Raw genomic sequence first — 20,946 nt, forward strand, 5'->3', positions numbered from 1 at the left:
GCAGCTTCTGTCACCGTTTAGTGACGACAAATATTGGCAGTGAAAAAAATGTTGTTCGAGTTTAGACGACACGATGTATGTCACATTTTTTAGTAGTATCTTGCGTCGTTCTTTGTCGTCATAGATAAATTTAAATTCTGTCTAATTCTGCCTCCGCTACTTGTTAGATTACTCATAGAGTAATTTCAATACAGCCATTTTTTTTAACGGTGAATAGATGAGATTTCCGGCGCGAAAATATTAAATGGGCAAATTTTGCTTATATCCAATGAGAGGGCAGGTAAGTTTTGAAAATCAGTGATTGCGTCCAAAACGTTTATGCAGTGATTGTAAAATTATGCCGGTGAATTCAACCTATATCCGTTTAGTATATCATCTAAATTGCTGCGAATGACATATACTGAAAAAGTAAATTCATAGAATCTACTAACGCATCAACTGAAAGTGCCTATAAAGGAAGAGAATAAAAATCTTAGGATCATCTAGATGATTAAAATCCAGGATGATCGTCGCTAGAATTTTTATACCAGTTGAGAAAACAGAGCTATATTGTTAAAATCATTTCGCGCCTGAAAAACAACAGGGTATCTAGACTGATAAAAAATTCTCGATCGTCTAGCATTAGTAAACCAAGCGAATAGGAATAGGGAATTGAAAGATTAGCGCATAAAGCTCTTGTCAATTAGAAAGTACTCGAACACGATAGGACGCCCCGTTTTAAACGCAACCAAACATTTTACTAACCTGACTATAACGTCGTGGAAGTTATATTATAGCCTTATATATACAAAGATAGCGGTTTTATGCACATAGCTCGTTTTCTGATCTGCGTATGATGCCATTTCCTCAAGCGACTATCGGCTTTCTCAAGCTTGAGGATTACTTGGCCGCCATTTGCCTGCTAACTTTTTAATGCTCTTGGCAGAAAAATAACAGTTGAAGTTGTTTCCGCAGCGTCGCCACGCCCAACCCCGTTCCCCGCGTGTGTTAGATCTCTATCACTGCGTCCCTAAGCAACACAATCTTTGAGCACAGCAATGACAAGCTGCATTGAAAAAATCGTACAATGATAGCCGACATATTGAATATGTATGCGACATTTGTAAAGGATAGCGATACTCTGTTTTTGTGAGTTATTCATCATATCATTTAACTGGCGACGGTCACATCACGTACCCATGTCAAAATGATGCCCTACAGAATACACGTTGCACAGTATCACTTATTTACATGCATATTCTTCCGACGGCAGTCTCGTGGTGTGCGGTGCTGAGACCAATTGTGTATTAAGAGGAAGAGTTTACTTCTTCGATTAACTTACGTACGCAGGAAGCACTCACCCGTTCTGACTCAATCTGCTTGGTAAGAGGGTTCAAAGGAACCGTGTTTTCTTCATAAATTGCCTACGAGATTCCCGATGTACGGGATAGTGCGAACGTTCGCTGAACTGTTCGAGATCACGTAGTTACCAAAGAAAAAAGCCAGCTTTATCAACTACACATTTTGTTGTTAACAGCTTAGTTATTGTCGTACGACTGGTTCTCATGAAGCCTGAAGCACGAAGGCTTTATACTGGCCTTTGATGAAGACCTCCTTTTTCCTTACTCGAGTTCCATCGAGTTCTCGAGGGCAAAGTGCGGTAAATAAGCGACTTTTTTGACACATGCCTTTTTCAGATAGCTGATTATCAGAGACCCGCCTCGTCATGAATACTGCAGAGACTTTGGTGAATGTGATTAAGGACTGTACCGTTGCAGAGACCAGCGATACTGCCTTATCGCTACTGGATTTTCGACTTCATAAAGACATTGAAGGTACGATCACTACGATGTTCAGAACGCAATTTTTGAGCGCATCCATTTGCTATTCATAGTCGAGTTGTCACTGCCCAGTTTTAGCACCTATCGATTATCACTAACTGATGGAATTTGCTAAAAAACAAGTCACCGAGTTAAGCGACTAATAAGTTTTTATGCTTCACGCAGGGTAATTAAGGCGTCAGCCATTGCTTCACACGGCTGGCTTCCAGCTTGAAACAAGTGTGTGTGCACCTGAATTTGAACCTAGACTTTAACCTATCCCTGTGTTTTCCCCCATACATCACCGCTTTGCTACTACGGAAATTGACGGGATGAAGGGACTAATAGTCCTGAAGTGGCTGTATGGCAATTTGCCCATTATCAGCATACTAACAAAAGCTTCAGCTATATTAAGTATATCTAATGTGTGAACGGATCATTCCAATAAAACTAAAAGCTGTTGGGGTTTAACGCTTGATTATTCAGTGACAGTTTAACCTATTATACTCCTACGAAGTAATACCGTTTCTTGTAACTACAATGACCATTCAATGATGACCGTTCAAGTTTACTATTCAATATCTATACACTTGTCGAACGTGCTTGTAGAGATCGAAGTTCGTATGCTCACATGCATATTACATGAGCACATGCGTAACATTAAACTTGGTATTGGTAAGTGATAAATGGGGCAAAGTCGAAAATCGTAGTGAATGAGCTCAGCGCGTCGATGCTAAACTGCGATCACCGCCGAGAGATGGGCGCGATCCTTTACATAGAAACGTCATTTATCAACAGCCGTCAGATCGACTCATAAACATCACTGTACGATAACGTCACGACTTCGACATATTAATTTCTAACTTTTGTAACCAGCAATATTCAAATAACACCTAGTAAGTACATAATCTAAGTGTTTAGCAGTACAGGCCCACGCTAAAACGCCCGTAAAGAGTGAGTCAACCTTGAGCACTTTCTCACACATTATCAAAGCAGAATTGCCTCGACTACATTGCAGATTGATTAATCAAAAAAAGATTCGAGGGCGACACGAATTATTATTAAAATTAAATTACTTAATTAAATTAAATTGCTTCCGTAATGAATAAATGCGGCACTTTCTTTTAAGACTATCTGCAATTTTGTACTCAGTGTTTTGACTTCAGTGAGCAGACACAGGCATTATTTAGAATAGTGGCGGCTCTCATCTTCGAGAAAAGTACCAGCGTTTCTAATGAGCAGCACGCTCTGCATCTAACAACAACCTGTTGCCTTTCAGCGAAAACTTCTCAAGTTCATCAAGAAACCTACTATAATATTAACATTTTGAAAAATTTCATTACGTGCATTTCTATGAAGTGCTACCAGCGTTGCCATATTGTTAACGATCAAGATGCTGCTATAAGTACAAAGATGATTCGATCAGTATTCCGAGTTAGAGCTCGATCTATTTTGTATGATCATTGTTATAGCGCTACAGCGCATATAAGGACCAGCCCAATGTACTCAAGCTCATTTTCGAGATGAGATAATGGCCTCATTTTTGTTTAGGCTTGTGGGTCCAATGCGATCGCTGCGATTCGTGGCGTCATGTGCTCTCAGCTAAAGATCCCGTGGTGTACGCTGAGAGGGATTTTTACTGCTCCGAAGGTAAGCACTTGCAAACCTCTTAAACCATGTAAGACAGAGTCTAAAAAACAGTTCGCCTTGCATGGCGAGGAACGCTCGAATGAAGTGCACTTCGTTAATTTAGCTTTTTTGGGTCTACGCTTTATTGGCGCGATACCATTCGTAAGTCTTAATATAGGGAAAGAAGTTCGGGGCCCCTAAAGTAGAACACTTCTGTTAATGATCTGTCAGAGTTTTTGGGACACAATACTTTGTGCTCGTATGTCACTTTCATATAGATTAATCGAATATTCTCTAATCTTATGTAGACGTAATACTTAGCGTAGCATTATCAGAATAAAGAGATTCCATAATTACCGTAGTTATCAGTTGTTGGAATACGCCTTATCATGGCGTCACCCAAAACACTATGTGTGTACGTAAGTCACTGACCAAGTTAATTACATAATTTTAGTCACCTCCAGCTTGGGCGTGGTACCGTGCTTAATGTACCTAAGCAAATTGTGTTTCGATAAGTCGTCTATTATCGAATACCATCTTGCGAGCATCGATCAGCAAACTCGGCAGAAATTTAATGATCTAGACCACTTATGCAATTATATTTTTCAAGTAGTCGTTATACGAAGCGTATATGGAGCAATAGCCCTACGTGAACTGGATCTGAGAATGTACAAGTTGAATTTCCTTCATCAGCAGAGTAAACTAACACGCACCTATCTTATATACATTTAGTAAAGAAACACTGCGGTAGCGCAAGTGATCCAGGTGTGGATGGTTTGTTCTATCACCCGGAGTTCTTCCCCGGAAATATTGTTTGGGCACAAAAAGAAAAAGACTCGATTGGCGTGGGGTTCGTCTGGTGGCCAGCTCTTATAGAAGATGGCCATGACCGACGTTCGCAGTTCTTCTTACTTGACGTCAATCGAAGTTCCGAAAGTAGGCCGGTAAGAACGCTTCATTGCTATATAATGAAGCTTCGGCAAAATGATTCATTATATGCTTTTAAATAAAAACGGCTAGACGAATTGTACGTACACGCATGCTTACTAATCCTTGCTTAGTCTGATTTCTAAGTCTGAGAAATGTTACGAATCTATTGGCCAAGTTGGGCAAGTTTGCGCAAAAAACATAATAGCTATCTTTAAAAACATTTCAGATCGCTTACCACGTCACGTTTTTAGATACGTTTCGAACCGGCGGCTGGGTAAGTGCCAACAAAATTATCCGATTCAAAGACGATCCTTCGGAATTGCTCCGATACCAGCAGCAAAAGTGCGTGAGAAAAGTTCCCAAAAGGGCCCGTCTAATGACGGAAGCGATCGAGCGTGCTCGAAACGCACTTCGAACGGGCGATATCAGAGATCGATTAGAGCTTTTCTCCTTCGTTGCGTACGTTGTAAGTGACAAATAGTTTAACATACACAAAGTAATGAAAGCCGATGTTTTACTATGCTCGGGGAAATTAATTGAGATTAGTACTCGGTAATATTCCATTGTTGTGCGGTTGTATTTTTCAAGAAATCGGCTATCTGCTTGAGAATCAACTTCGTTTAGCTTTCGAATCTATTGTTACGCAAGCCAGTTATGCCAGACGATACAAAGCATTTCAGAGAACGGCTTGTAAACGACCAGCATGAAGTGTACGAAGTTTTCCTTAAAGTATGCCCAGGGCTGACATGTTCTCCACGTGACTATATTTAACACAACAGGCGTTTTTAGCATCATTATATACAATCTAGCTTGACACTTACTACTTCTAGTGCCTTCATAAAAATATGCAATCCTTTGGCCTATTGTTTACTTAAGCCTTAGTTCTTTCTATTTATTTAACACATAGTTTTAACATAGCCCCATTTTTTTTATCGAAGGCTCGTCAACGTGGTTTATTGGAAATGTCAGACAGTGCCGATTACATCGCGAATGGAGCTTCCAATGGAGCACCTATTGAGTTATCATTGAGTTCTTCAGAACGTATGTTTCCACTTTAAACATTGAGATATATATATATATATATATAGATAGGGAGAGAGAGAGAGAGAGAGAGAGAGAGAGAGAGATGAACACAATGCTTTACTACTTATTAAGCAATGTTCTTCACAGTTCTCGTCCTTCTATGAAGCACACAACCATCAAAAGGGGATACGCCTCATTAAGCTTATGATATTTCTTTGTCTTGATTTCGATGAAATCCGCGAAACAGAAACGGTCCAAACAAAGTCTCAGCTGCCAGCTAAAAAGCGACCGCGTCTAGCGACTTTCAAGGAAATAGAAAAACCTAAGCAGATAAGAAAGAACGTATCCACCGTCAGCCAAACTAAAAGGAAGGCATTCCGTAACTCCAAGGAGCTTGTACGACAACAACAGCCCAGTTTTGTACATCACTTAACAGAAGGTCGGTGGATAGTGACACTGATCTGCATATACCCATAGGAAGGAATGAGATAATCTTCAGATCATTAGCAGTTTTTAGCAACAACGTTTGTCTAACAGGTGCATTATTCATATCAGATGTATTTGCCGGAACAAACAAAGGAAAAGATCTAACATATTGATTTAATTGTTGTTTATTAAATGTTTAAATGGTTTTTGTTCTCTAAAATCTAATCATAAACATGATAAGTAATTATTTAATGGGTGACTTTCGTGCCATATATTTTAAAAACTATTACAATCGATATCGACTTTTCATCTTTAAGTGGAACAAGTCTTAGGCTTCGCATTTTATCAATTTCTCGAGCAAAAAATAGTTACGTACTTGGAAATAGAACAGTTAGTTAAGTACTTATAGATGAGCAATTACTGAGTAGATGTATGAGAGTCAACGTTATGATGAGGATGCAATGCGACTTTTCTTGAATAATCTATGCTCGTGAATGTTAACCAAAAGCTTTTATATGTACCTTTGTGGCATAACAGGGGTAACAAAGCACCTTAATACTCTCGATCAGAGAATGGGGAAACCTCAGGTTGTACAATCTGCCCACGAGGGTGCCAAAAAAATTGCCGCGACAGAACTGAGATGTCAATGCGTACCTCCCGATGAGAAAATACCACCCAAGGTTGATAAACTGACCCTAAAGGTTCAAAATTTACACAAAAAGGCGATTGTCTTTGAAAGCGGCAGTGTAAGAGAGATTCCTACCCATGTGGGTACCAAGAAAGCTCCTGCGATAGCACTGAAACCTATGAAATCTCAATATGCACCCCTCGATCGGGATATACTATCTGAAGTTGATGAAGAGACATCAATAATTCAGAAGCTAGCCAAAGAGGTGATCGACTCTAATACTTACAACGAAGAAGAAGCTCGTGCACATGCGGCTCTGAAGAAAACTGCTACAGTGGCCCAGAAATCCATGAAATCTCAAAATATGCCGCCCAGCCAAAAGGCATTATCTGAAGTTGATAACGAGACCCAAAAGGTCCAAAAGCGACTGAAAAAGTCGCTCCCTTCCGAATCTTGCAGTGTAAAAGAGGCTCCTCCAACTGCGGAAAATTTTCCAGAAATAAAAAGAACTGATACTCCACAAACACAAGAAGGTGAGGTGTTTTAGTGCGTCAGCTACATCGAAATGTTTATATACTAATTAGTGTAAGAGCAATAGCCAATTATGCACTTTGGTAACTGCGATATAAGATCATCAGACCGATGCTACACATGAAGATGACACGTATTCTTGTACGAAGGACCAAATACATATTTGTGCAGACTACCGCTCCTCACTCGATTATTTTAATTTTGCTATAAATGGCACCGCTTACAGTGAATCCCATATTTATCTGAAGGAGGGTCAAACTAGTTCGATACGACTGAAGTGTCATGCAGTTTAAAAAATAATTCATTATCACATACCAGGTTTATTATAATGTTTGGTTTATTTGCACGTATTAGCTCATATTCACGAGCGCGATGCTCTGTATGAAGCACTCTGGCATCTTTTTGCTTCAAAAAAAAAGCTGAGCTCCCTATAACCTACAATACAACACCTTGACCTAAAACACGCGTTCATACATCCTTACTATAAAGTTTGAAACAATCTCACATTTTGCTTCAACTTGCTTCGGAGTCATCTTGCCTATAATAATTATTAAGTGGAAGGTCAACTATATATACTCGAATCACTTTTTGCTTTCTGATTTTAGGTGAGCTAAAAGGAGTGATAAAACGGCCTGCTAATCCGATGCCCCGAAACAAGAAATCGCTATTTGTAGCTCCCACCAAACAAACTTTTCATAGAATTATTCGAGATTCTGAGAAGTCACCCAAGAAGGCAATCCAAGATGAACCCATACAACCGGTACTTGCCGAAAATCGGGCCCCAAAAATGCCGTTTCGAGTTGAGACAGACCCGCCAGTTAGACAGCCGATGCCTCCTCAACAGCCACAAAAAGGTATAAGATATTGTTGCAACAACTCTAGGATTGTTTTATAAGCCTTTTTATGTGGGTCAATTTGTATTCAGTCGCATCACACCAATTCGCTAGGTGTTAGATATGTAACTTGAAGACGATGAACAAAAGGCATGAAAAACAAGTACAAGGCATCAACTGAACGCTTGTAGGTGGCATGCCTTCAATTAAATCTCTAATACACACGGCATGACGTAACTCCAATCAGTCTACGGACATTATCAGTATCAATACTGAGCTGAACCAGTGTTCAAAAAAGCTTTTAAATGCCGCAGATGTGCGCATGCTCACTTCCAGAAAGATGGGTTGCTATTTTTATATTGAACTCAAGGGCCCTTAAGGTGCTTCGAGCCCAAAAAATTCGCGGCCGTCCACTGCGCTGCAAAACGCCAAACGTAATTATATTTCTAATTTAATTTTCAGTAGTCCGACGCACGTCACAAGGTGGTCGACGAAGCCCATCCCCATATACCGTTGACTGGTTGGAAGCAACGTTTGAATCAAAATGTGCTCAACTGATGACGGACTCCGACTGCGACTCCGGTAAGCTAATCTGTAGTATGCTGTTCATGAAGCTATAAACAAGGAACCAAACGACGTCAACTGCAAGACGAACTTCGTAACAAAATTGATATTTGTTTTAAGGAGAACCACATAATGTTACGATTCAATTACATTGATTAGTGTTTTAGCACGTTGCCTCGGCTAATTGTGGATGTTTGTAAAATCGCTTTTGCAAATACCTGCACAATTTTCCGTATCTGTTGTTTAGAAAAAAAGAAACATGTATGTATAAAATTTCTATATTTTCAGTGGATTATACTTTTCGAATAACTCTCGATTTAAGGTATAGTTGATTCTCTCGGACGGAGCGACGAATACAGCCCTCCTAAAGCTGCACAGAAGTCTGCTGTAGCTGCTCCGAAACAGATTCAAGCGAATATAGATCAAGTCAATGCAAGCCATAAGAAGCCGAAAACATTAACGGCCCACGCCCCGATACGTCCAAAACCAACATTTTCGGTTCCTGCCCGAAGGCCATTTAAGCCGTCATTTCAGGAAGGTATATATATATATAGATATATATATATATATATATATACAATTTTTAAGATTTCTATTCAGTACGCAATTATGCGTATGTACTTATATATACAAGTATATATATAGGTAAGGATGTTATCATTTTAGTTAATTCAAATAATTGAAATTAATTGAATTAGAAGTTATTTTCATGGTCAAGTAATTTCTTCGCTGTATTCTTTCAATTGTTGATATTTTTTGACGTGAAGTATTCACAATGTTAGCGCAATAGATCTTGTTGGTTCTTTCTACGTTGTCGAGGTTCAGGATTCCAAAGTCTACCACAACCCACCACCTCGTTGAGTCAGCCAAATAGCCAAAGCTCCTGGGGATTTCAGGGAAGCCAGGATTGTCACGGACGTTCACCGGAGTCTCAAAACTAATAAAAAGTCCGTTACAACGACTACTCGTAGGCCTGATAATCATGGAATTAATTATAGTTCCGCTAGAGTTTACCTTTTCAGAATTATGCAGCTTTAGGATCCCGACCTGGAACTCAACTACCATGTAACATTCGATGAACGTGTACAAATATTTTCTTTGTTGTTTCTTCACAACTTGAAAATGAATTGGTTGATTATTAGACTTCACTCTTGATTAAACGCTTCGTCCTGATCGGCTACGAGGAAGATACGAAGGAAATTATATATTTGTTCCAGCTAAAATCACTCAAATTAAAATTACCTTTAATTTAAAAAACTCAGCCTCTGCTTGTTGCTTCTTTGTCTCGGCTTGTCATTATCAAAGAAGAATAACTCAGTCGTGTGCTCGCAACTTTGATGTGGAGCTATTGTACGACTAATACACATGTAACTGGCGAGACGCTATTGTCAAAATAACAGCACAATTTAAATCCTAATTAACAAAACTTAATTTAAGCCTATAAATAAAAAGAAAGAAATACGTGTCTTTTTTCTCAGATATATTTCAAAGCGATAGGTAGTTCGAGTGATTACCGTTAGGAATTAATGTCGCTTGAGTGCGCGAGAGGTACAGGCAGATAGACGAGAGATAAGCGCTTGATCAGACATTGCATAATGACAATATTAGAATTTAGCGTTAACATTAAAATTAGCCTTGGACAACTGTGTTGTCTTCGTCATTTATTCACAAGGCAGCGATCGTAGAAGAGGGGAGTTGAACAAATAATAGTCTCGATGTCTCTGCTTCCGGACGGGCGTAAAATAAGCGTAATACCTGCCACTTGTTCACACTTTCCGTTAAAGCAAAATATGATTTAGATATATAGCTATGTGCGTTAACAGCTCACTGGTACTTAAACACGCTACATCTCTCTAAACAACAGTATAATGCTTACGTTGATACTAATAGTAATAACGATTCTTGTAATTTGCAAAAAGTCGAAATTTAACGAAGTTCATAGACTGAGAATAGAATAGTTAAGTTGACTTTAAGTCAATATTACAGCTGGCTTAATCATGGCCAACTCAAAATTGGGTAAACTTTTCGAGCGTAATACTCCATACTTCTGAAAACGTATTTAACGCATTTGAGATATGATCCATGGCTAGTTACTATGCTCTCCGGTCCTTGTGTTCTATTAGAGCGACAAAGAAATTTTGAATGCGCGCGCGCTTTGAAGACACTGTCTGCAACGTGTTCAACATTTCTGGCTCATTGTGAAAACTGCCGGGTACTTTCAGGGCTGAAAGCTGTTTGCTCTGACGAGTCGGACGCCGCATTCGAATCAACCAGCTGTGTCCCGGACAATGTAAAGTGATAAATAATTGGCGAAGATAGTGACGCGTAAATCAACGTAAGATTGGATAATACAAACAGTAATTCAGTTCAATCCGAACGTTCTGTTTTGTGCGACCAAATGGCAACCGTAGAATTTCTTCAAGCTCAGGTGGCTTCGTTGGAAAAGAAGCTGGCTCAGTATGAACAGAAAGAAGGTCCAACTCGACAAAAAATCGAACAAATGAGTTCCGAGGTAGTCGACTCTAATCCATACAGGTGAGTATCAATGTTGGCGCCGCAGAGTCAAGCACTGTTAAAAGTGAGCGCTGGCTCAAATCTATATTTGTTTTGAAAATTGAATTTAATACAGATTAACTACATACTTGTATATACAATGCAGTCGTATTCAGATGCGCATTATTCCGTGCACGAATCACGCTGGTATTTTCTATCTGTATGCAGTAACAGCTGTTTAACGCATAACACAGTTCTGCAATACACTTGTGTACCAAAACATTCCCACCTTCTTTGTACTCGGCCACTTCGTCGAGGCCTTTCATGATTTCAGTATCGATATGCAATTTATAAAATTGCTTACTAACTCCAATGGGTGCAACCTGTTGGAGCTTTGTTACTGAACGTACAACGTTCAGAGTTTACTGTTTACCATATGGAAACCAAACACTTTATTGTTTGGCTTTTTGTTGTATAATGCTACACAACATTGCATAGTTGTTCTCCTGATTATCAATCAATTCAATATATACAATGATAGAAGGTAAATGTAGTGACTCGAAAGCATGGTTGTGTAGAATTTCCAGTTATCACCATATGAATCAATTTCATTTACTGGATTTTCAAATTTAGCAAACCCCTGTTTTCAGACAGCACTCCTATCAACGACCTATCTCGCATTTCAAACGCCCAAAAACATTAATTTTATTTTTCAAACATAACGACAGTGGTGTATGAAACTAGAAAGCAGTACTCCATAGTTTTTTTTATATAATGTTGTCATTGGTTTACAGACTTCTAAAATAGACGGATCATCAATATATTATGAAGTAAGAATAATGATGAGATTTCTTTGCTCTGCAAAAAAAGCGCAAGCTGTTTGGCGCTAAATCAGCTAACTTTAGGTACAACATGATTATAAGCTTCCTGATTTAAATGTGAAAATCGAAGCACGAATTATATAATAGAAAACTGAAGCGCTGGAACGGACTGTTTACGATGAAAGCTTTCCGCCTTGGATCCTGTCTTGAAGCAGTTGGTAAAAATTACTTTATTGGAATTTTGTTTCGTATAAACAACTTTGAATAACGTTAGCGTTGTTTATCTGAATGAAAGGGACATGTGAGACAAAAGACAATTGACAGGTCCCCATCGGCAATATTACATTAATCGTTTCCTTGTCCTTTTCATGGACTTCTAGTCGTCTTATGGCTCTTAAGCGAATGGGTATTGTGGATAACTACGAGGCAATTCGAAGTTACACGGTCGTCGTTGCAGGCGTTGGGGGAGTTGGTAGCGTAACTGCAGAAATGCTCACCAGATGTGGTATCGGAAAGGTGGGTGTGTTCAGCTGCTAAAAGCCACTGAAAAATAGTTAAAACATATATTGAACGTATTGCAAAATTTCAGTTCTGGTGGGAAACGACCAGTCGTAATTCATAAAAGAGAAAGGCCATCTTTTATTTCTTTACGAATGTTATCCATGAGGTTAGCAAACCGTTATACGATCCTCAATTTTCCCATTTTTCATCATTTTTACAGAAGTATACATGCTTACACGTCTGCGTTCTATATTGCAGCTAATCCTGTTCGACTACGACAGAGTAGAGATGGCAAATATGAACCGGTTGTTCTTCCAACCATATCAAGCTGGAATGTCGAAGGTGCGAACAATATCAGTATTTAGTATCAGTAGTATTCAGCGGGCAATTAAAACAAACACGTATCTGACGTAGGAGCACGTGGTAATCAACGAATGTATGGCAAATACTGACCTGACGTGCGTATTGCTTTTTATTTGCAATCAAACAATGAATATACATATCACACGCATACATAAATAAAATACTTTTCTTGTTGTACTATCGTTAAACTTTGCGTCAGTACATTGGTGTGGGGCGCTTTTGGAACGTGGATTCTCTACGCAGCTTCGGACTGCCACAGTCTATATAATATGTTGTAACAGAAAATACTCAAGGATGTGATACAGATTTGGCATAAGATATTAAATGTAACAAATAGAAAGGCCTTAATTGCCACTATTGTTTTTTTTCCAATATCCCCATTGTACGCATGTCTAGATTGTTGCACTTGAACGTAAGCAGCTTACAGGATTGTGTTGCTTGAAATTAACCGTATCCTGTTTTATGGATAAGCGTTTCAATTAAGAAGTCCAGATCATGTGACACCCACCAGCGCACAAAGAGCCTGTTGGTACTCGGGTAGCAACTGTCTAAATGGTATCTTTGATTATCCTGTGTTAGCATCTTTGTTTCGCTGTAGTTCGGAGCGATTCCGTTAACCCATCGTTTTATAGAATATCATAATTTAATTCGTTAACCTATCACAAACAGGATTAATAATTAGGTTGGTAACTCAGTAAGTTACTCAATGCCGTGGAAATAATATTCCCTAGCAAATTTGACGAATAAACGACTCGCCTTACCGTTATTTTCGTAATTTTTGTCGCCCTGAAGCTTTTCTCAGGATAAGTAGTTAATGGTTTATGACACATAAGCACAACTGACATACAATTTAGTTAAACGGTTAGTTTTTTTCACGTATTCTAAAAATATCGTTTTCTTCATTTGTTTACTATGTACACAGACACAAATAAATTATATCTTTGGCACTGATACTATGTAAGTCCATATGTAAACGGGTCGAAAAATTGATGTTTGTAAATCATACACAACTCAAAAATTTATTACATTTTCTTCGTGCAGTCTAGAAATAACCTATCAATAACCATCGTTTTCAGGTAGACGCAGCTGCCCGAACTCTCCAGTCGATTAACCCTGATGTGGTAATAAAGACTCACAACTATAATATCACAACAGTCGACAACTTTAATCATTTCATGGAAGTCCTGCGAACCGGCGGACTTGTTGAGGGAAAGCCCGTTGACCTTGTACTCAGTTGCGTAGACAATTTTGAAGCCCGAATGGCCATTAACACTGTACGTGTGAACAACGTATATAGTACATATGTTTTGCTGTACACCTTATGTTAAGTATATATACGTAACGAATACACCCAGTTCGGTTATTCATTTGAGTCATCGAAAGGTCCGCAAGGCCCTCATCAACTTATGCATAATAGTTTTCCCGAAAAGTACGCTTTTCTGTGTTCTGAAAAGGTCCAGTGCTAATGCATGATATATATATCATTATTCTGCTATTTCAGGCTTGCAATGAATTAGGTCAAACATGGATGGAAAGTGGAGTTTCCGAGAATGCGGTGTCTGGCCACATTCAGTTGGTAATTCCGGGCGAAACTGCTTGTTTTGCCTGTGCGCCTCCGCTTGTCGTGGCTGCCCAGATCGACGAGAAAACACTTAAGCGGGAAGGAGTTTGTGCCGCGAGTTTACCGACGACGATGGGTATTGTCGCAGGAATGCTTGTTCAGAACACTCTCAAGTGAGCCATTCAACGGAATAGTCGGTTATTAACGTATAAAATTATATGAACGTCACATCTTATACCACTGCACACTTCATACATCAGCATAACTACTTCTTTTATTTCCAAATCATATGACCTACTTTTATTAATGTGATGTCCCCTCTGGAAAGATCCGTGGTGTCTAAAAAAACCGTAGAGTAGAATTTATGCTGATATATATTTATTTTCGATCATACAACTCAAGTTCAGGAATGCATATTCCCTTAGATATTTATTTCGTAACGAAAATTAAAAACGGTTGGCGCGGGATATAGGACGATTTGTACGTACCTATTCTGCTTTTATCTCATTGAATCTCATTGGATTTGCTGCTATGTACAATTGTTATCTACTATTTTTCATTTCTTTCGCAGAAGTGACCATCGCCATTATGTTTTTTCTTTACATGCAACGTTAGATTTCTTCTCAAGTTCGGAACAGTATCACATTATCTGGGCTATAATGCCCTTCAAGATTTCTTCCCAACGATGGCGATGAAGGCCAATCCGCATTGCGACGATTCGTTCTGCAGGAGCCGCCAGCGAGACTACGAGAAAAGTAATCGTGACGATAAACAAACTCAGGTAATGGTACAGAGCCGCTAGTTAAAGAGATTAGGTCTACGTTTAACCAGGCTCTCCATATCAAGTGCTAATTCAACCATAGCATCGGTACTTTTAGATTTAAAAAATTAAATTCATTTTACAATTCTTCACCAGCCAGATAATAAAAGATAAAATATATATTGAGAATAAATTTATCGTATTTAGAATAAACTATACATCATTATTCAAGGAAGTGCAAAAGGATGTGAAAACGAGTGCCTAATGTAGTATCTGAAGGAAAGTGTATGTTATCATGAAAGAGTAATCGTCCCGGTGCTTCTGTGTAGCTGGTAATGCATCCTTTTTAATCTCAATTTAATCACTGGCAACGATTGCATGACTTCTGTGATGTCATAATGTGTGCGAGTTAGCGTCTTAGCTTTAATGGCTTTGATTTAAATAACGGCTAATACAATTTCGTGAGTTGATTTAATAGCTCGAAAGATAAACGATTTAAGCACCTTATAAAGTAAATAGAAAATATATCAATTAACGCTGCAACATTTCTGGAAAGCAACATATAATCTGTCATTTGAGTGCTATACGCAATACATTAATAGTAATTATAATTTACATTCATTGCAATAGTTCGATCGCAAATCAAAACAGGGTTCAAATATGCCGGTAAAAATTAAATAATATAGCCTGGTAACCTTGATGCGATTGAATGAACGTGGTGTATTTTCTCAATACACACTGCCCCAGTATGTGATGTGAAATTGGTGCATCATTTTTCGAACCTTGTTCCCCTTTTGGACTTTAAAGGCGGCGTCAGCTCCAACTGAGCAGGAGGTTATTGTCCATGAGAACAACGAATGGGGTATCTGTTTGGTTGATGAAGATGTTGAGGACAAACAGGAAGATGCCACTGCCCCACAGCTCACACAGGGTGTCCAACTCGCTTACACGGTTCCGAAGCAACAACATGAGGTAAGATTAACTTATTTGTCTACTTAGGTTAGTAGATACGGCAATCATTGTTTACACGAAGAACATGTAAAACGTACTGCTGTTTTTTTTCTATACATGAATTCGTCTCAAATTAGGGTCCGACTGTTTCGCAACGTAAACTAAATAAAATGTGCCATGAAACGTTAACGTCGCAACAGTTCCGGAAAACACTTGTCAACTATGCGCTCGCTTTAATGTTCGATGTTATTTCTTTTCATTTCTTTTCACCTCTTCAGACGTCAACGAGCGCCAGCAGCTTCGGCAATGAGGTGGCCGTCTCGGATGACACGAGCCTCGACGAGCTAATGAAGCAAATGAAGTCCCTCTAATTAGATTAGGCGAGATAATATGCACTTATAATTTTTGCTTTGTTTAGACAAAACAATAAAGCAATATTTTATTTTGAAGTACTTTTTTACGGAAAAAAAATTATAACGAAGGATATGGCATTCATATTCATGTCTCAAGGAATGACAACAATCAATGTCTTTTAAGACCTTTTCCTACACACGGGTGTGCATGTGGCTCTCCAGAGCTTTCAATATAGACATTCATCTGGCGATGAATGTCTATATTGAAATTACAACAAACAATCCACCTTCAAAGATAAATGGTCGCTTTCGCGTTGACGACTGCTGTAATATTACTGCGCTGAATCATCAAAGGGACAAAATTGTCTATACAAAAACGTGGATTGACTACGCGCATAAATAAGCTATAATGGTACTCCAATCTATATATTCATTTTTAATTGCGTTATCAGATCATCTGTGTTTAGTACCCAATGGAATGAAATTAAAAAAATACTTTTAAGAAGACTCAGTACTACTATTGCTCTTATGATTTGTTAAAAAATATTATCTGTTTTGCTTTCACTAATTGCGTCATCACTCATTTGCCAACTATTAAAATAGGTGCTACGTAGTTGTCAAACTACGCCAACTGGTGGCGGTCTGTACAAAATGTATTTTCACTATAGAAATCATAAACGATATATATATAATTTACCACAAATACTTGTTCTCAATAAATAAACCCTTATCGTACAGAGGTTAATGGAAACCAAGCAATTAATGCATTTAATTTTTTTCATACCTTGTTATTGTTTCAATAATAATCTGCAAAAATACCGAAGAACAATCGAAAAAAAACGATTGTTAATAACTACTGTTGTTAATAGCATTATCTATTTAAGCGTTAAATTTTATCTATATGAAGCGCGCAAATACAGTGTGAAACCCTTGGTTTACTAGGACTCTTTGTAAAATACAAAAAACGGCAAAACCTACACAAATTCTACTGTATTGCATATTTAGGTATGTTTTCACAAATGGGTGTACACTAAAGTAAAAAAAGCTTCTAGCTTTCTTTTTATCGTTATTTTTTCAATCGGCGAATATTTCAGCAGACCAGTTTCGGGCAACAAACTGACCTAAATTCCGACCGAATATGCACTTCTGTGATAAGGACTATATGGAATGACCCTTGACTTCAAACACAATTCCATCCAAGCCAAAGCTAGATTTCCCGAAACGATCTTATAAAGTTTCCATCAACTGCTCAGCATGTATTCACAACAAACTCCTCTGAAGTGAAATAAAGTACTGTGCTTTATAATACTAACTTTAAATAATTTTATAACTTCAAATACAGCTACGTTCGCTTCTGTATAAACATGTAAAAATAGCAATTACTATCTCGGATTTAGTTCTCAGTATCAAAAAACATATGCCTTTGCAATGCACCGTGCAGGATTGGTAAGTTTCTTCCTAGCAGGGTCTATTACAATTATATTATCTACGTTTCTTTTGTAACGGGTGTATCCAATATATGTATGTTCCTTATTTAATATATATATTATATGTGTCTCTATTATTTATGCATAGTTTTTCATTGTGCTTGTTTGCAAGCATTGCCTGGCGCTATATATATATATATATATAGTAATCTCGGTGCTGCTCATCTGGTGCGATGTATGGTGTCCCTCACTCCATGTGATCTTTAATCTCGCAATGGTCTCCAAGTGCCGAGGCTTCCATAGTTTTCGTTCCTTTGTGGTTGTTGCGCACTTTTTTTAAGAGCGCTGGAAGAAGGGCCGCAATCGCCAGAAGCGCCATTTTGGCAGCGACGGCTGGAGTCAGAATATCTGATGTCGATTGGATTTCGCTTAGAAGCGAGCCCGCTTGCACACACATTAAATTGTAGGGCATCAAACCTGGAATAATGATTATGTTATGAATAAAACAAAAACAACATTCTGCACATTTACCTATTAGTCATCTCAAGTCGACAAACAGATACATGGAACACCTCTAGACTCTGGAATAACATAACAATAGATCTTTACGACTAAAAGAACGGAATTCTTACGCATGTGCTCATTCTTCATTGATTGCCCATTCACCTCTGTATAGCATTCAAGTGCACAAACCTATGAAGACAGAAACAAAAAACAGATGAATGGGTATTCCGATTATAGGTGACGCCATATTCAGGAACCAGTTCGGTGTAATCGGAAACAGTCGTAGGAACAGCAGGAAATAGATGAGTTCGTCTTCATTCTCGTTGATTTTTCTTTCGAGGTATGAAATCTTCTCAGCGTCAGTAAACAATAGTAGTACAGACAATTATGTTTAAATTAGTCACAAAATCAAGTTCGAATTTGTATTTCATCGGTTGCTTTTGCTACGGCGATAGCTGTGTTCGCTTTTATTTTTCGATAAAACAGTGGCTCTTGCAATAGCATAACCCATAAGTACCTACTGATTATTTCATTATAAAGATACAACCTTTGAAGCGAAGAATTTTTTGACTAGATGCCGGCCGCATAAATACGAGAGAAGGTAGCAGAAGGTTGCTCCCGTAGCCGATAAAAAACATGCCAACAAAAAACCCGGTATAACACCAAACAGGGCGCCCCCAAGAAGATTCTGAAATATCATCATTTGAATTACCAAAAATACAGTGTTGCTTGTGTAAATCGATTGCATACTTGAAGGGCAACTATTACGTGATACTTTGTTGGTCAGTACTCGTTTCAAAGAAGCATAATGCGCAGGTACAATTAACAGAATAAGTGAGTACTATCCTCAAATGAAAGTAAATAACGCGTACGTAAACATAATAAACTTTAAATGCATTTCATACAGATATACTTAATGATGTGCGCCGATAGTTTCTTTATCAAAATTCCGGTGCCGATGGGTTGTTCTCAGTGTACATGCTTTCATTTTTCTCGTTTCTAAAAAATGCTTTGCAAAGATGTTACAAAAAAAAGCTCTTTGTATCCGCGAGTATTGGTGAATAGAATCTGAATGACCTAATGGCGTCATTACCCGATGTTACGAGCTCACCATAAATACGGATCCAGGAATTGCGAATGTCTGCTTATAAAGGTAGGCTGAACAAAAGAAGACGTAAACAAAATTTGGATGAGACGAGTAATACTCCTGGAGGAGGCCCGACAGCGCATGCAGTTCCTCAAATGACGATGGAAACTTAAGTGCGTTCCTGTGCGTTAACACCCCCACATCATACAACAGTGGATTTTGTTAGATAAAAGTTGAAAACGATTTCTCTTATAAATAGTGATTTTTACCCTCGGCTAATATTGGCTGTATCTACCAGGATGTTTGGAAAAGTGTTACGGTAGCTTTACATTTTATTCAACAATTGATTTCCAACAGTCTATAACGATCATGTCTGAAAAAAGCAAAATATTGAATAAGAAATACTTCTTGGCTAATTATGCTCTTGGTGGAGCCTCTTAGGTAAAATCAAAAGGGTTGGTTGCTTCCTGCACGTGACCCTTTCAAAATATATCTGTGCAAGTACTGGGGAGATTACAATCCTTAACCAGATGTAGTTCGATTATATCTCTTTGTATTTTTTGAACGAGACTTTGCATTGAAGCAAGACTACGAGGATAATAGCAAGAGATATATATTTTTTCCGACGTTGAATCAGTATGTAGACTGTATGGCATAATTTTGTTTTACGTATATCTTGGTAACAGAAAGATAGAAATCGAATGATTGCGTACGTTTCATTTGCAGTCCTCTGAAGTTTCGGCGCTGACTTGGAGAGCATATAAAGCCATCCACTGGCTGCTGCAAAGAATAGCGGAACGAGTAATATGCGTGTCGAAGACATTGTCTCTGTTGTTTACTTTCCTATCTGTTTGTGTAATATATAATAAGCCGTTGTAACTTAATATATTGTATGCAGTAGTGTAGAAAATGAAAGTAGAACAGATATCTCGCCCCGGTGTACCGCGCGGCTGTTGTAGTCGTCTGAAGTAAACAAACTTGCATTGAGTTCACTATCACATCACTGGCTGCTGCCGAAACATCTCCTGTCACCCGATAACTTGTATGAATTCGATTACAACTAGCTACGAGTACACCAGGAGGAAATAAGCTAGATTGTATGGTAGATTTTGTTGTCTCTGTGCGAGGACGGCTGTTTAGAGTAAATGGTGCTCTCGTTTCGTTCGGCAGCATCCAATTCAGCTGCTCTGCTGTTACTAGCCTATGGACGTCGCCATCTTGGCCACAAGTACGACTGGCACGATAGCTCGACATAGATTAACAAATATAGCGTCCTAGCATAGTTCGTATATTAGCATACTAATACAGTATATTAGTATTTCAGGTGAAGATTATCACCCCTTCATTGACGTTGCGTTCCAGTCATCTCGTTCTGGGAGAATACAATACGGGGCATTGTGAAAGTAGTGATACTTTATGTTGCATCCGTGTTTGCAGGTCTGACTTTTGTTAGTCCTCTCCAGACCATATCTAATTAAACCTTAATATCATGTGCGCATTTCTATGGCTTATCTACTCCATGAAAGTACTCAGAACATGTTCTTAAACATTTTTGAAAGTTGGCGCGCTTGTACACAGCGCTATGACAAGATGGGAGAGCGCGCGATCTTTGAACCCCTTATCATCCTCCCTTTTTCGCGCTCCCCCTGGAGTCAGCTTCTATTTTAAAGAACTTTTTCACCCTGTCCCAATCAGTTCGTAGCACTGAGACTCCTAACTTTAGGTAAAAACACTTGAGAGAACTATTGCACCAGTTGAGCTT

The 20,946-nt window shown here is 38.6% G+C and overlaps 3 protein-coding genes across 11 annotated transcripts; 2 read left to right on the forward strand and 1 right to left on the reverse strand.

Moving 5' to 3' along the window:
* Window positions 1-1,246: 1,246 nt before the first annotated feature.
* LOC111261799 (uncharacterized) lies at window positions 1,247-9,822 on the forward strand. 5 transcript variants are annotated; one of them, XM_022835589.2, is made up of 12 exons: window positions 1,247-1,362; window positions 1,677-1,814; window positions 3,351-3,449; window positions 4,161-4,372; window positions 4,585-4,824; window positions 5,297-5,399; window positions 5,629-5,820; window positions 6,345-6,968; window positions 7,572-7,820; window positions 8,265-8,381; window positions 8,686-8,901; window positions 9,260-9,822. In XM_022835589.2, exons 2-12 carry the CDS (start codon window positions 1,706-1,708, stop codon window positions 9,430-9,432), a joined length of 2,334 nt encoding a protein of 777 aa, XP_022691324.1. In that variant the 5' UTR covers window positions 1,247-1,362; window positions 1,677-1,705; the 3' UTR covers window positions 9,433-9,822. The 5 variants fall into 5 exon arrangements, with proteins under 5 accessions (XP_022691324.1, XP_022691327.1, XP_022691325.1 ...); XM_022835592.2 differs by having other exon boundaries at window positions 8,262-8,381; window positions 9,154-9,333; XM_022835590.2 differs by having other exon boundaries at window positions 1,248-1,362; window positions 8,262-8,381; window positions 9,183-9,822.
* A 729-nt stretch (window positions 9,823-10,551) lies between these two features.
* On the forward strand, window positions 10,552-16,921 carry Uba5 (Ubiquitin-like activating enzyme 5). The gene is made up of 8 exons (XM_022835593.2): window positions 10,552-10,898; window positions 12,058-12,193; window positions 12,437-12,520; window positions 13,618-13,815; window positions 14,043-14,275; window positions 14,718-14,883; window positions 15,670-15,834; window positions 16,092-16,921. Exons 1-8 carry the CDS (start codon window positions 10,762-10,764, stop codon window positions 16,182-16,184), a joined length of 1,212 nt encoding a protein of 403 aa, XP_022691328.1. The 5' UTR covers window positions 10,552-10,761; the 3' UTR covers window positions 16,185-16,921.
* A 160-nt stretch (window positions 16,922-17,081) lies between these two features.
* LOC111261801 (transmembrane protein 41A-A) lies at window positions 17,082-20,633 on the reverse strand. 5 transcript variants are annotated; one of them, XM_022835596.2, is made up of 6 exons: window positions 20,523-20,633; window positions 19,898-19,961; window positions 19,209-19,365; window positions 18,645-18,785; window positions 18,287-18,446; window positions 17,082-18,070 (listed from the first exon to the last, which is right to left on the reverse strand). In XM_022835596.2, exons 2-6 carry the CDS (start codon window positions 19,942-19,944, stop codon window positions 17,841-17,843), a joined length of 735 nt encoding a protein of 244 aa, XP_022691331.1. In that variant the 5' UTR covers window positions 19,945-19,961; window positions 20,523-20,633; the 3' UTR covers window positions 17,082-17,840. The 5 variants fall into 5 exon arrangements, with proteins under 5 accessions (XP_022691331.1, XP_022691330.1, XP_022691333.1 ...); XM_022835595.2 differs by lacking the exon at window positions 20,523-20,633 and adding an exon at window positions 20,386-20,496; XM_022835598.2 differs by lacking the exon at window positions 20,523-20,633 and adding an exon at window positions 20,128-20,378.
* Between the last annotated feature and the right edge of the window lie 313 nt (window positions 20,634-20,946).

This window comes from Varroa jacobsoni, unplaced genomic scaffold (assembly GCF_002532875.2).
Source record: "Varroa jacobsoni isolate VJ856 unplaced genomic scaffold, vjacob_1.0 scaffold_596, whole genome shotgun sequence".
Taxonomy (NCBI): Eukaryota; Metazoa; Arthropoda; class Arachnida; order Mesostigmata; family Varroidae; genus Varroa; species Varroa jacobsoni.

What these genes read in the sequence shown, in the direction of transcription:
- LOC111261799 (XM_022835587.2), top strand. Translation starts at nt 1,706, where the DNA reads ATGAATACTGCAGAGACTTTGGTGAATGTGATTAAGGACTGTACCGTT. An exon ending in GAAGTTCCGAAAGTAGGCCG is followed by an intron (nt 4,373 to 4,584) that starts GTAAGAACGCTT and finishes AAAACATTTCAG; the next exon opens with ATCGCTTACCACGTCACGTT. An exon ending in TAAGCCGTCATTTCAGGAAG is followed by an intron (nt 8,902 to 9,259) that starts GTATATATATAT and finishes TGGGGATTTCAG; the next exon opens with GGAAGCCAGGATTGTCACGG.
- Uba5 (XM_022835593.2), top strand. Translation starts at nt 10,762, where the DNA reads ATGGCAACCGTAGAATTTCTTCAAGCTCAGGTGGCTTCGTTGGAAAAG. An exon ending in CCCGAATGGCCATTAACACT is followed by an intron (nt 13,816 to 14,042) that starts GTACGTGTGAAC and finishes CTGCTATTTCAG; the next exon opens with GCTTGCAATGAATTAGGTCA. An exon ending in TTCCGAAGCAACAACATGAG is followed by an intron (nt 15,835 to 16,091) that starts GTAAGATTAACT and finishes TCACCTCTTCAG; the next exon opens with ACGTCAACGAGCGCCAGCAG.
- LOC111261801 (XM_022835594.2), bottom strand. Translation starts at nt 20,007, where the DNA reads ATGTCTTCGACACGCATATTACTCGTTCCGCTATTCTTTGCAGCAGCC. An exon ending in TTCCTGGATCCGTATTTATG is followed by an intron (nt 18,786 to 19,208) that starts GTGAGCTCGTAA and finishes ATGATATTTCAG; the next exon opens with AATCTTCTTGGGGGCGCCCT. An exon ending in AAAAATTCTTCGCTTCAAAG is followed by an intron (nt 18,447 to 18,644) that starts GTTGTATCTTTA and finishes GACGCTGAGAAG; the next exon opens with ATTTCATACCTCGAAAGAAA.